Here is a 12718-nt window from a genome sequence, read left to right on the forward strand (position 1 = left end):
CACTGTATTTTTCCAAGTATTTTTTTAACATTGTCTTACTGACTTCAAAAAATAAGACATGCTTATCAAAAGTATTGAGGCAATGTAGAAAAATACATGGCTAGTAAAATAAAGAATTTCATACAAATTATATATTATTTTAAAATAAGTAAAAGAAATTGAGGTAATTTTAAAGGAACTAACGCTTCAGATAAATAAGCCTTCACTATAATAAATAGTATTTCCTTAACAACCACACTAAAGTTAAGAAAAAAGGAAAAAAAATCAAGAAATTAGAGTCACTTGCCCTTTTTAAAATTACATATGAAGCTGACAACCAAATCCCTAGACAGATAAGCAGAACGAGGGAAGGAAAAAATATGCTGGGAGATTTTAACAAGCCAACTGTGAAAGGCAGCGATCTAGACAGCACCAAAGGTTCTCACCCCTGGTGTGTATACATCTCTATTATTCAGTCAGGCATGAATCGAGGTGCTGCTGTTAAGGGAGTTTTTCAAATGTAATTAAGATCTCCAATCAGCTGACCTCAAGGAAAGGAGATTCTCTTTTGGTGGGCCTGACTTAATCAGGTGATATCCCTTAGAAAGGACTGGGCTGTCCCTGGTGATAGTGGGTTCGAAATGTGAGAGAGAGGGTTCCATAGCAGAGATTCTCTGTGCCTCATTGTGAAGACAGTGGGTCCATGGGGAAGGAATGCTGGTGGCCTCTAGCTGCTGAAAGCAGCTCCGAGGTGACCGTCTATAGCAAAAGAGGACCTCGCGGATACAACTTCAGGGAAGTGGACTCTGCAACAATCATGTGAGCTCAGAAGGGGACCTCAAGCTCCAGACGAGAACACGGCCCAGTCAACGCCACGGTCTCCCATTCTGAGACTCGGTGGATACTCCTAACCCTTGCCTGGACTCCTGACCTGCAGCAACTGTGGCCTCACAAATGTGTGTAGTTTCAGGCTGGTTAGGTGTTCTGTGACACAACCACCTAAAGCCCAGCTTTAACACATAAACACAGAACCGACACCCTGCTCTCACAACCACAGAATGTGGTAAAGCCACCAAACGTGTACCTGACCATCAGGAAAAGATTAAATCCCAAAAGGAGAGATTTCCCAGGCTACAGTCTCTGATCAAAACCACCCGATAAGTTAGAAATCCAAAGTAAAAAGACAATCCAAGAGGCGGCTCGTTGGTCTACTGGGATGATTCTCGCTTTGGGCGCTAAAGACAATCCAAGAATAAGAGCAATCTAAGATTGTGGAGAGAAGTATGTATAGTAGAGAAAACCTCCTGTTATCTGTATGCAGAACCCTAATTAAAACACAGGCAGAAAAAGAACTGCTTTAGTTAAGGGTCAGGTATTCGGAAGCCCTCGTTATCCCCAAGACATCTACAATTATACAAAATTTACACACCAAGCAAGACCTGAGAAATTCCACACAGAGCCAAATCACAGCACTGCGCAGAATCACACCTGTTCAGTGACCAGCGTTTCTCACAAGTGATGGTTAATTCATCAGAAACAGAAGCAAACCATTGCTAAAAGAAGTTCCTTTACAGTAATGAGAACTATGTTCAGTTATATTCGTGACACTCCAATTCTTTTTTTTCCTTACCTCACTGCCAAAAAAATACTGGACACCCCAAAGAGTCACTATTAATGTGGACTACCACCTATGGAAACTTAACACGTTCGGTATTAAAACGGAGATTCAAAAAAGTATACCAGTTCACTGAGAAATCTAAATAATAAAGCCATTACGAATTCACATAAATAACATTGTTATGAAAAATAACAGTTCCCCACCCCCCCCCAAAATTAGTGAGAATAGCAATGCTTCACGTTTTTGCAACTCTCTCTACTGTCTGGCTTCATGGAAGAAGGTTGGATTCTCATCAGATCCTACATGTAGTTGCCTGCAAAATCATATGCCTTGTAGTTTCTGGAATGTTTCACTGTACATTCACAAGTGAACAAGAGTAAAAAAAGAAAACAGGATCTTAGTAGCATTATGAAAAGAGTTTTGACCTCATAAACGTGCTAAAAGGATATTGGGACTACTACATTTTGAGATCCTCTGAATTATGTTCTGAACTAGGTATTAAAGAACAGTTTTTGTTGAAAATCTCTTCCTTTAGGTAAGGGTGAGCAGATTTCATTACTTAATATATGAACTCCTGAAAGGGGGAATCCTTGGAGACGTCAACAAACTGAAAAAAGTCATGATTTGTTAAAATTAAAATTCTGAAATCTGAACATGACAATCTTAGGACTGGCAGAGACTCTGCAACGTAATTTTAATGCCAATTTACTGACGGACTGCCCAGTATCAAGGGTGCCCAATAGAGGAGAAGCCAAAGTCAAGGGCATGCGGGTCGGACGCGGCCAGACAAGGCAAGCAGCTGCACACAAGCTCCAAACATGGTAAGCCACGCGGCGGCCCCACTATGAGTACATAGCAGTGGATCCTCACACAAGGGAAAAACACGTACCTATATGTCTTCTTGTCATTTCTACAGTCGCGTTTCGGTTGACGTTGGAGAGCAACCCTAGGCAGAACCTCTCTGAATTGGATGGATCTGTGAAACCGTCGACAGTGAGTGAGGGCTGTGATGCGTGGAAGGTCTCGCCAACCCTCTGGTTTAATTCGTAATAGGCTATTGAACACCAAAATGCAGGTTCTGAGTAAGTAACTGGCTGCAAATCTGGGGAAAAAAACCAAACCCATAAAAGCAAGAAATGTTGTGTGAACAGTTCAAGCCAAGAAGAGATCGAGTATCAGCAGCTATCTGCACATGCCCTAGGCCGGCTTCCACTGGCTACCGTTCAGGAAGCTGACTTAACATCTACACTACAAATTCCAGTTTCCATTAGATCATACCAGATTTTCAGTGTCTCAAATTTCCCCCATCTCCTGAAGTCATCTAATCTTCAAACATCTTTCTCAGACTTTATGATGGGTCATGTTCTACCAGTAGTTTTATTCAAGTTCATGTTTGAATATAAAATCATTGCAGGCAAAGTAAATCAACTTGTATAATAACACTAATTTTGGGGTAGGATAAAATGGAATAAAGCTGGAGCAAGGATGGAGTCAAAAGCCACAAGAAGAAAAAAATCTATCATAATAACAGGATACAAAATACAAAATATTTCTGACATTGTCTATTTTGACAGGCGATCCTCCATGAGTTACCCTAGTTACAAAAAGAGAAAACCCACGCACACACAAGGAACAGAAAGTAATAAAACACAAAAAGCATGCAAGTTAAAACAGAATATGGACTCAAAAGAATTTACATATTTTATGGGAAAACTAGGAACCCATGGATTTAACTTCTATAATTTTAATTAGAAGACGTGAGGAGGGGCACCTGGGTGGCTCAGTGGTTAAGCATCTGCCTTCTCAGAGGGGAGTCTGCTACTCCCTCTGCCCCTCCCACCGCTTGTGTATGCTCTCTCTCTCAAATAAATAAAATCTTTAAAAGAAGACACAAGGAATATCATAAAAAAAAAATTTTGTAGACTGAATTCGTCATGTGTAGAAACTGAAGAGACATTGTGAAATACCGAGGTAAACTGAAGGCCAAGATTTAACTACACAACGCATATACACACACCCCCCGTACCGTTAGACATAGGTTCATGCGTGTATATATACATACATACATATATATGGATATACACCTCATATTAATAACTGCTATCACAAAATATATCCTGAAATAAACATACCTATTTAAATCTAGCCATAATAGGTCATTAAACTTTCCATAAAGAATATAATTTCCATGAATAGACTTATTAGGTTTTTATGCTCATATGTGCCAGTAGAAAACAGTTTTAGTAGTATTAAGGCAAATTATCATTTTTAAAAAGCATGAATTGAAATAATCATTTCATTATTCGTTAGGATCTATTTCTCATATACATGAAAAATAATTACCAGTGAAGACATACAATTTACTGACATAGTGTAAAACAGTGTCAGGGGCAGAGGGTAGTATTTGCAACTTACCCAAACTATGATTAACGGGGGAAAGAGTAGTAGGAGATAGTTCTGCTGGAGATCCTGAAACAAAAGGATTCAATCTTATAATAGATACGCAAGTATTTCTAGAACTTTTGACCAAATAATAAATAAATAAATAAAATTAGGATGCATCTGGTTGTAATTAATGATCATAGATAATACAGATAAGTTTATCCCCTTAGAATTCAAAATACACAAGTGTTATATGGGAATTTAATTTTGAAGGCTTCAGTATATAAAAGGTACAGAAGAATATAAACAGCCCTGGCTTCTAGCCACCCAGTTCTCCATCCCAAAGGCACCCAGTGTTGCCAGTTCTTTGTGTACTCTTCCAGAAATAATCTGTGAACCTCACAAGCAAATATATTGTTCTGTGCTCCCCACCTTGCTTTTTATATACAAATGGTAACAGTACTGAACTTTGCTTTTATACTACTTACTGACTGAGGAATGCTGATGTGTCCTTATGACTCTCTCCCTCTCTCTACTAGCCACAAAAGCTTATATTATGCTGTATAATGATCCTATATTGGTAGATACTCAGACTATTTGCAATCTTCTGCTTTAAGAACCAAGACTGCAATGAGTAATCTTGCACATTTTGCATACTTCCAATCATATTGTTCTCTCAGAGAAAACGCCAGGTCCAAGAGCTATACAACCATGATTTTGATAGATTTTGCCCCAACTGTCGTCTATAGGTTGTACCAGTTTACAGTCCCAGTAGCAAGTGGTGTTATATAAGGATGAATGGTGTTAGCTCATGTGTTAGCACTCATCACTGAAAACAGGATTTCCCAAGTATAGCTTTGATCTGTACTTCGCTTATAAATGACATGGAGCAAGCAGTTTTATACTTCTTTGTACTGTACTGCCTTTGTGTGAACAGTTTCTTGTGCTCACATTTCTATAATGATGGGGATCACTCCTCTCCCTGATTTCTAATAGGCTATTTATGTACTGGGCTATTAGTCTTTTTATGTTATGGGTTGCAAATATTTGGTCATCTGTCTTATGACTCTTCATAATTTTGATTAAACAGAATTAAAAAAACCTTGGGGTCTCACACTTGGATAAAACAGTCATGACAGCTAGATATTCTTGATCTACTCTTAACTTTAGGGAGATACTTCTAGTATTTTACCATTAAGTAGGACACGGATTTAGAGATGAGAGATAAAATTTCTTATTTAGCATTTTTGCATCAATAATCTCACCCGGGGGTAGCTGGGTGGCTCAGTGGATTAAGCGTCTGCTTTTGGCTCAGGGGATGATCTCACGGACTTGGGAAGAAGACCTGGATTGGGTTCCCTACTCAGGAGAGAGTCTGCTTCTCCCTCTGCCCCTCCCCCTGCTCACGCTCTCTCCAATAAATAAACAAAATCCTCAAAAAAAAAAAAAAGATCTCAAACAATACTGGTCTACAGATTCACCCTATAAGTGTAATGTTACATTGCCTGAGGAAGACAATCTAGAAGCTTTATGTCTTTTTTATGTTCTATGATAGCTTAAATGGCACTATAATAAAGCATTTTTTAATAGTTTGGTGGAATTCCTGTGTGAAATTGTTTGTAGTTAATAATTTTCTAGGGTTTACCCTAGGACATTTCTCTATTTCTTCTATGAAAGTTCACTGCTAAGATAGCTCTATCTTCTGTAGTCAGTGTTGGTAAATAATATTTTCTTAGAAAATTATCCATTTCTTCCAGTTTTAGGTAAACAGGTTAAACTTAATCAAGAAAATAAGAGGAGAAGGCAGAAGTACATAAAATAAGCAATACCACAAACGCAGACCAAAAAAAATGGAATTATTCAGAGACTACTTCAGTCAATTCCATGTAATTAAATTTTAAGACACATATTTTGTGAATGTTGTTAATTAATGTAATTACAGAATACATTTTGTTTTCTGATCATTTTTCCTATACATTTTTCAGAAAGTTATATAAAAAAGCATGACTACAGCTCCCACACCTCAAATATCATAGCAAGCTGTAGGCTAAGACAGGTTGGACCCCTGACCTCCCACACTGTGACAACCGCAACATAAAATAGCAGGTAACACCCCCAGATAAACAGATGAATCAAAACTAGAGAACGGGTGATAATCAGAACAAACTTCCATAAGAAAATTAAGCTCTTTTTTTGTTCCTGTTTGAAAAATCTGTTGGCAATTCCAACAGGTCCTACTAAGAAAGGTCAAAATATATTTAGAACAATGAACTAAAACTCACCATTTCCTGAAGCAGATATAAAATAAACAAAGCTACGAGAAATGGAGGAAACTGCCCAATTATTCATATCTCTTAACTACTGATTCCTCTCCTAAATGCTTATCACTTATCAAAGTGACCAGTTAGAATTACAGATTTAGAAGAATGGTTCATTATAATCATACATAAAGTTTTAAGAAGTTGAACAATTTATTAGAAATTTTGTAAAGAGGCATATTAATTGATAAATTAATCTATTAGTTACTCATATATTCATGCTGCTACTAAAGTCTGCAACTTCCAGTTATAAGAAGTAATAAATACTCTCAGTACTTAGGCAGTGGTTACTAGTAGTCTTGGCAGCTAAAACATTTAGAAGAATCCTTGTATATCTTTGTATACAAGTTTGCATAGAGTTGTAGGATAAGTTTTTCAAAAGGAAACTTTAGATCAAAAGATATGTGTATTAAGTTTTTATAAGTGCCAAAGTACCTCCCCAAAATGCTTAGTCCCAACCCAGAATTTATGAGCTAGAGTTTCTTCACCCTGTGTCACTACCTTTTGACATTTGCCTATTTGACTCAAAGGGTGAAAGAGATTACATTTTTAAAATTTTTTGTTGTTGTAAATAGTACACTCATATACTTTTTGTCCATTTTTCTTTGACTTATTTTCTTTTTCTTCTTAACTTGTAAGTGGTCTTCAATTTTGAAATCTATTAGACTGGTCATTCATTTGCAAACATTTCCCCAAGTTTTTCGTTTCTTTTGATACAGCTTTCAAGGTGACATTAATTTTTTAAATCAGACATTACTTTTTAGAGCAGTTTCTAGGTTCACAGCAAAATAAGCAAAAAGTACCAAGAGCTCCCAGACAGCCACGTACACATACATGTACAGTCTCCCTTGCAATGAGTACCTAGCACTGCAAGGGTTCATTTGTTGCTGTCAAGGAATGGACATTGACACGTCATTATCACCCAAAGCCCATAGTTAATATGACGGTTCATTCTTGGTATTGTACATTCTATGGGCTTTGACAAACACACAATAATACATATTCACCATGTAGTATCTTACAAAATAGTTTCACTACCCTAAAAATCCCCTGTGCTCTCTCTATCCATCTCTTCCTCCTCTCTGACCCCTGGATATCACAGATCTTTTCATCATGTCTATAGTTTTCCCTTTTCCAGAACGTCATATAGTTGGAATCATAAAGTATGTAGCCTTTAGAAACTGGCTTCTTTCACTTGCAATATGCATTTAAGTTTCCTCCATGTCTCTTCCTGACTCAGTAGCTCGTTCCTTTTCAGTGCTGAATAATATTCCATTCTCTGAAAGTACCACTGTTTACTTATCTACTTACCTACTCAGTGCTTCCAAGTTTTGGCAATTATGAATAAAGCTACTGTACATGTCCATATGCACGATTCTGTGTGTCCATATATTTTCAGCTCTTTTGGGGAAACACTATGGAGTGTGATTGCTGGCTCATACGGTAATAGTATATTTAGTTTTGTAAGAAGCTGCCAGTGAGTCTTCCAGAAGAGCTGTACCATTCTGCATCCCCACTAGCGAGGAATGCGAGGTCCTGTTGCTCCACTTCCTCACAAGCATTTGGGCATTGCCAGTGTCTGGATTCTCGCCATTCTAATAGGTGTGTGGTAGTTAACATTTTATATTTTATTTATTCAAATTTGCCAATATTTTCTGATGGTTTTATACTTTACATATTTCTCACTTAGATTATTTTAAGAATTCCTCATCATGTACTGAAAATTATAGTTTCATTTTTTACTTTTAAGTGTTTGCTCCAAACGGAATTCATTTAGTTTGAGATGAATTACATGTTTAGTATTTAATATTTTTTTGAAGAGTATTAAAATTAATTTGAATTTCTTGAGCAAAGTTAATGGCTAAAAATGTATTAAGAAGTTTGAGTAAATTACCCAACCATAAATTAATAGCATACAAGTGCAATAATAAAAAGTGTAATTCTTTCAAAAGGACTTATGGGTCTTTGTTTTCTTTTCTTTTTTTTTTTAAAGATTTTATTTATTTAACAGACAGAGATCACAAGTAGGAGGAGAGGCAGACAGAGTGGAGGAAGCAGGTTCCCTGCTGAGCAGAGAGCCCTATGTGGGGCTCGATCCCAGGACCCTGGGATCATGACCTGAGCCGAAGGCAGAGGCTTTAACCCACTGAGCCACCCAGGTGCCCCCATTCCTTTGTTTTCATATCACAGAGAAAATCCTGAAAAACTGAAATTATCCACTATTTCACTTTTAGACCAAAAAGGCTTAAAAAGCAAGATTTTAGGGGCGCCTGGGTGGCTCAGTGGGTTAAGCCGCTGCCTTCGGCTCAGGTCATGATCTCAGGGTCCTGGGATCGAGTCCCGCATCGGGCTCTCCGCTCAGCAGGGAGCCTGCTTCCCTCTCTCTCTCTCTCTGCCTGCCTCTCCATCTACTTGTGATTTCTCTCTGTCAAATAAATAAATAAAATCAAAAAAAAAAAAAGCAAGATTTTAAAAATCTTATTTACTGAGTACAGACCAGTCACTTTCACAGACCCTTCAGAAAACTAGGAGTCATGCTGGGGTACTCCACCAACCTTTGCCGTACCTCATCACCAAGCAATGCATCTCAAAAGCATGCATTTCTCCCTACACCCAGAAACCAGCCAGAGGACGTCTACTGCAGTAGTCATGAATAGGGCATCCAGAATTTCACATCTAGGTGCAGACTTCGGTCACTTTTTAGCTCTTTTTCTATGATGTCCACTGCAGTGTTTTATTTTTAGTTTTAGTTTTTGTAAACACTGAACCTTTTAAAATTAAGAGTACAATTACTGCCAGAGGATGGGACTTACACAGAATGCTTATATTTTCTTTTTTATTTTTAAAGATTTTATTTATTTTATTTGACAGAGAGAGATCACAAGTAAGCAGAGAGGCAGGCAGAGACAGAGGGGGAAGCAGGCTCCCTGCTGAGCAGAGAGCCCAATGCGGGGCTCAATCCCAGAACACCGAGATCATGACCCGAGCCAAAGGCAGTGGCTTAATCCACTGAGCCACCCAGGCGCCCCAGAATGCTTATATTTTCTTGTTTTATCTAACTTTTTTTTATAATGAACATCTACATGGTATAGAATTCAAAATGTTGCAGCATAATTTCATCTGTAAAATACTCTCTTTTCTTTGACATGGAATGGTAGAAATATTAGACAAAGCAAAAAGAAAATGGAAAAAAAGAAAGCCATGTTGTATGTAGTATGTCAATTCCAGCTCAAAAAATATACATTTTCCTCATGTGTCTTTATTATGTGCTATGCATTTTCAAATTTTCAGTGAGCAAGAATTCTATTATAAGAATAAAGATGCTTTTCTTTTGTTCTTATTAATAACTTCTACAGGGTTCCCCTTATAATTAGAACACAGAAGGCTAAGAAAAACCCTGGCTCCCAAAAAAACCATAAGAAAATACTGGAAACACTAAAACAACTTTATTATTCTTTAGGGTAACCAAAAAGCTATAGATCTATTTAAGTCTAAGTGAGCTAGCTTGCGGGGGTTGGGGTGGGGGGGTAAAGTCTCTCTAAGGAAGCAGAGAGGGGGGACCATCTTCATCACTGACAGTGCCTGCCAAGTCAGGACAGACACACAGGACTGGGCTTGTCAAAGGAAAAATAAACCAACATTTTAACAGCCAAGTGCAGGCACATGGAATCTAAGAAGCCCAAGCCAGGACGTAGTCCTCCTCTTGGTCAGCCAATTCTAAACCACACATCTTGAGCTGAGTATGGAGTAGCACAGGAAATTTTGGGAAAGGCTGGAAAGCAGTGAGAGATCTGCAGTCTCGTATCTAAAAACCTGCTGAGGTAGGAGGCTACCCCTACCTTCAAGCCTACGGTGATCTGACATTAATTAAAACATCAAATTGGGGAGCCTGGGAAGCTCAGTGGGTTAAAGCCCCTGCCTTCAGCTCAGGTCATGATCTCAGGGCCTGGGATCCAGCCCTGCATCAGGCTCTCTGCTCAGCAGAGAGCCCGCTCCCCCCCTCCACCCCCCGCCCTTGCCTATCTCTCTGCCTGCTTGTGATCTCTGTCAAATAAATAAATAAAATCTTAAAAAAAAAAAAATCAAATCATCACCCATCCAGCTCAACTCCTAACCATGTGGAAGAGATAAGCTCCTCAACTTAACAACCAGAAAGAGAAAAGGGGAAGGCTTTCCAGGGGAGAATATTATCTATATTACTGTCTAGTATTATTTTAGACAAAATACCCAGCATGCAATTAAAAAACAAACATGAGACGTGCAAAGTAGTAGGAAAAACTGAACCCTTAATTAAAGAGATAAAAATCAACAGACGCAGACTACGTACGAAGCAGGTACTAGCATTATCAAAAAGACTTCCAAATGTAAACTGTAAAACTAAAAAACAGATAATCTGAAATGAACTCCCTCAACTGGCTCAACAGCAGACCAAAAGTTACACCTGCTTATACACAAAGGAGCCAAGGTAAATCAATGGAGAAAGAAACGTTTCTTCAACAAGTAGTGCCAAAACAAGTGGACACACATCTGCAAGAACGGAAGAAAGAGTAGAAATGGTAAATATTCAGGTCAACACAAAAAGTTAATTTTAACCCTTTAAAAATTAAAACAAAACAGAACAAAACCCTCAAAGGTACTTTGGGGTTTATACACACACGTAATGTAAGACAAATGACAAGGGCAGCACCGAGGCAGGTGGATGGAATTAGTGTTACAAAATTCTTACACTGCACATGAGGCTATAAAATACTACAAATTAACTACCTAAGAAGGTGATAAAATTGGGATATACATTGTAATCGTGATAACACTCACTGAGAGCACTGCTAACTGGTACTGTTAAAAAGTCAAGAGAGTAAACAGAATGGATTCCAACATAAATATATGTGATTAATCTGAGAGAATTCAGGAAAATGAAGAAGAGAGGAACAAAATTTAGATGGGATAAATAGTAAAGAAAACAGTAAAATGGTAACCCAAACCCAATGATACCAACAAAGACACTACATAAAAATAGGCTAAATATTCCAATTAAAAGAGACTGACAAAGACATGCAGTGCTGTCCACAAGGAACACATTTCACATATAAAGACAGACTGCAAGTAAATGGATGAAAGCTATCCCACACAGCCAATGAAATAAATAAGTTATGGTGATATGAACAGGAGACACACTTTATAACATGGGTCAATTCATCCGAAGGACATCATCATTCTAAGTGTGTGCCAGTGAAGACAGAGACTCAAAACTCATGAAGCAAAAACTGACAGGACCAAAATCAGAGCTGGAAACACTAACACCACTCTCCATTACTGAGAGGACAAGTAGAAAAAAAATGAGAGGATTAGGAAGATCTAAACACCACCATCAAACGCCCTAAATGACATAGAGAACTCTGTAAGTGCAGAACATTCTTTTCAATTATACAGAGAATTCTTTTCAACACAAATAAGACATGTTGTAGCATAAAATAACTTTCAGTAAATTTCCGAAGACTGACATCATGCATAGTGTATTTTGGAGCATAACAGAATTCAGTTAGCAATCAATGAAGTATCTAGAAAATTCCCACAATTCTTAAAAAACCAGAGATTAAAGAGAGTTCAGTTTTGTTCTAAATTGGGGTCCTAAATCTGTCAGAACTTTCTTGCCATAGCACCGAGAAAGGAATGGACAGCAGAGAGAAGACTGGTAGTCAAAGCAACTCTTAGCATCTCATGAATCAAATACGCACAGTTGTCATTACAAGAAATGTTTTACATGCACTGTTTCGAAAAAGTAACAGAATTAGAAATTTGAGGTTAGGTTCAAAGCAATCCCCCAAACACCAAATCCATTTTTAGTTGAGTCCATTTATTCTCTTCTCAAATCTGACCCTTTATCATCATACCCACTGATTACCTCCAAGTTACTGCTCCTCCACTGTGTCAGCTCTATGATCAAACTGGGCTCTGAGCACTAATGGCCTCGTGGCCTTCTGCGTCCGGCTTCTTTCATCTAATACAGTGCTTCTGAGGTTCATCTTTATCATACCACGAATCAGTACATTGCTTTTTCATACAGTTGAATAATATTTTGACATACGAATAACACCTCATTTAATTTGTCCATTCATCATCTGATGGACAATTGTGTCACTTCCAATTCTGGACTAGGATAGATCATACTTCAGTGAACACTTGTGTTCAAGTTTTGTGTGGACGTGTTTTCAATTTTCTTGGGTCTAAACCCAGGAGTGAAATTGCTGGGTCATACTGTTGCTCTCTGTTTAACTTCTGAAGGAACAACCAACTTTTCCAAAGCAACCCAACCATTTCTGCATTCCTGACGGCAACACATGAAGACTCCAACTTGTCCATATTCTCACCAACGCGTGCCACTGTCCTTTTCTGATCATAGACACTGTAGTGGGGGTGAAGT

General features: G+C 38.1%; 1 protein-coding gene across 8 annotated transcripts in view; it reads right to left on the reverse strand.

Annotated features, from left to right (window-relative positions):
- The window catches only part of SMAD2 (SMAD family member 2), a 75064-nt gene that overhangs the window by 4997 nt on the left and 57349 nt on the right, over positions 1 to 12718 (reverse strand). For 7 of the 8 annotated variants that reach the window (XM_045065604.1, XM_045065602.1, XM_045065606.1 and 4 more), the window contains 2 exons: positions 4013 to 4066; positions 2487 to 2699 (listed from right to left, as the gene is read on the reverse strand). In XM_045065604.1, the coding sequence (XP_044921539.1) occupies positions 2487 to 2699; positions 4013 to 4066 (267 nt within the window). The remainder of the gene's footprint in view (positions 1 to 2486; positions 2700 to 4012; positions 4067 to 12718) is intronic. The other variant, XM_045065603.1, reaches the window with a different exon arrangement.

This window comes from Mustela putorius, unplaced genomic scaffold, assembly GCF_011764305.1.
Source record: "Mustela putorius furo isolate JIRA1106 unplaced genomic scaffold, ASM1176430v1.1 tig00003858_pilon_pilon_pilon, whole genome shotgun sequence".
In the NCBI taxonomy this organism is placed as follows: Eukaryota; Metazoa; Chordata; class Mammalia; order Carnivora; family Mustelidae; genus Mustela; species Mustela putorius.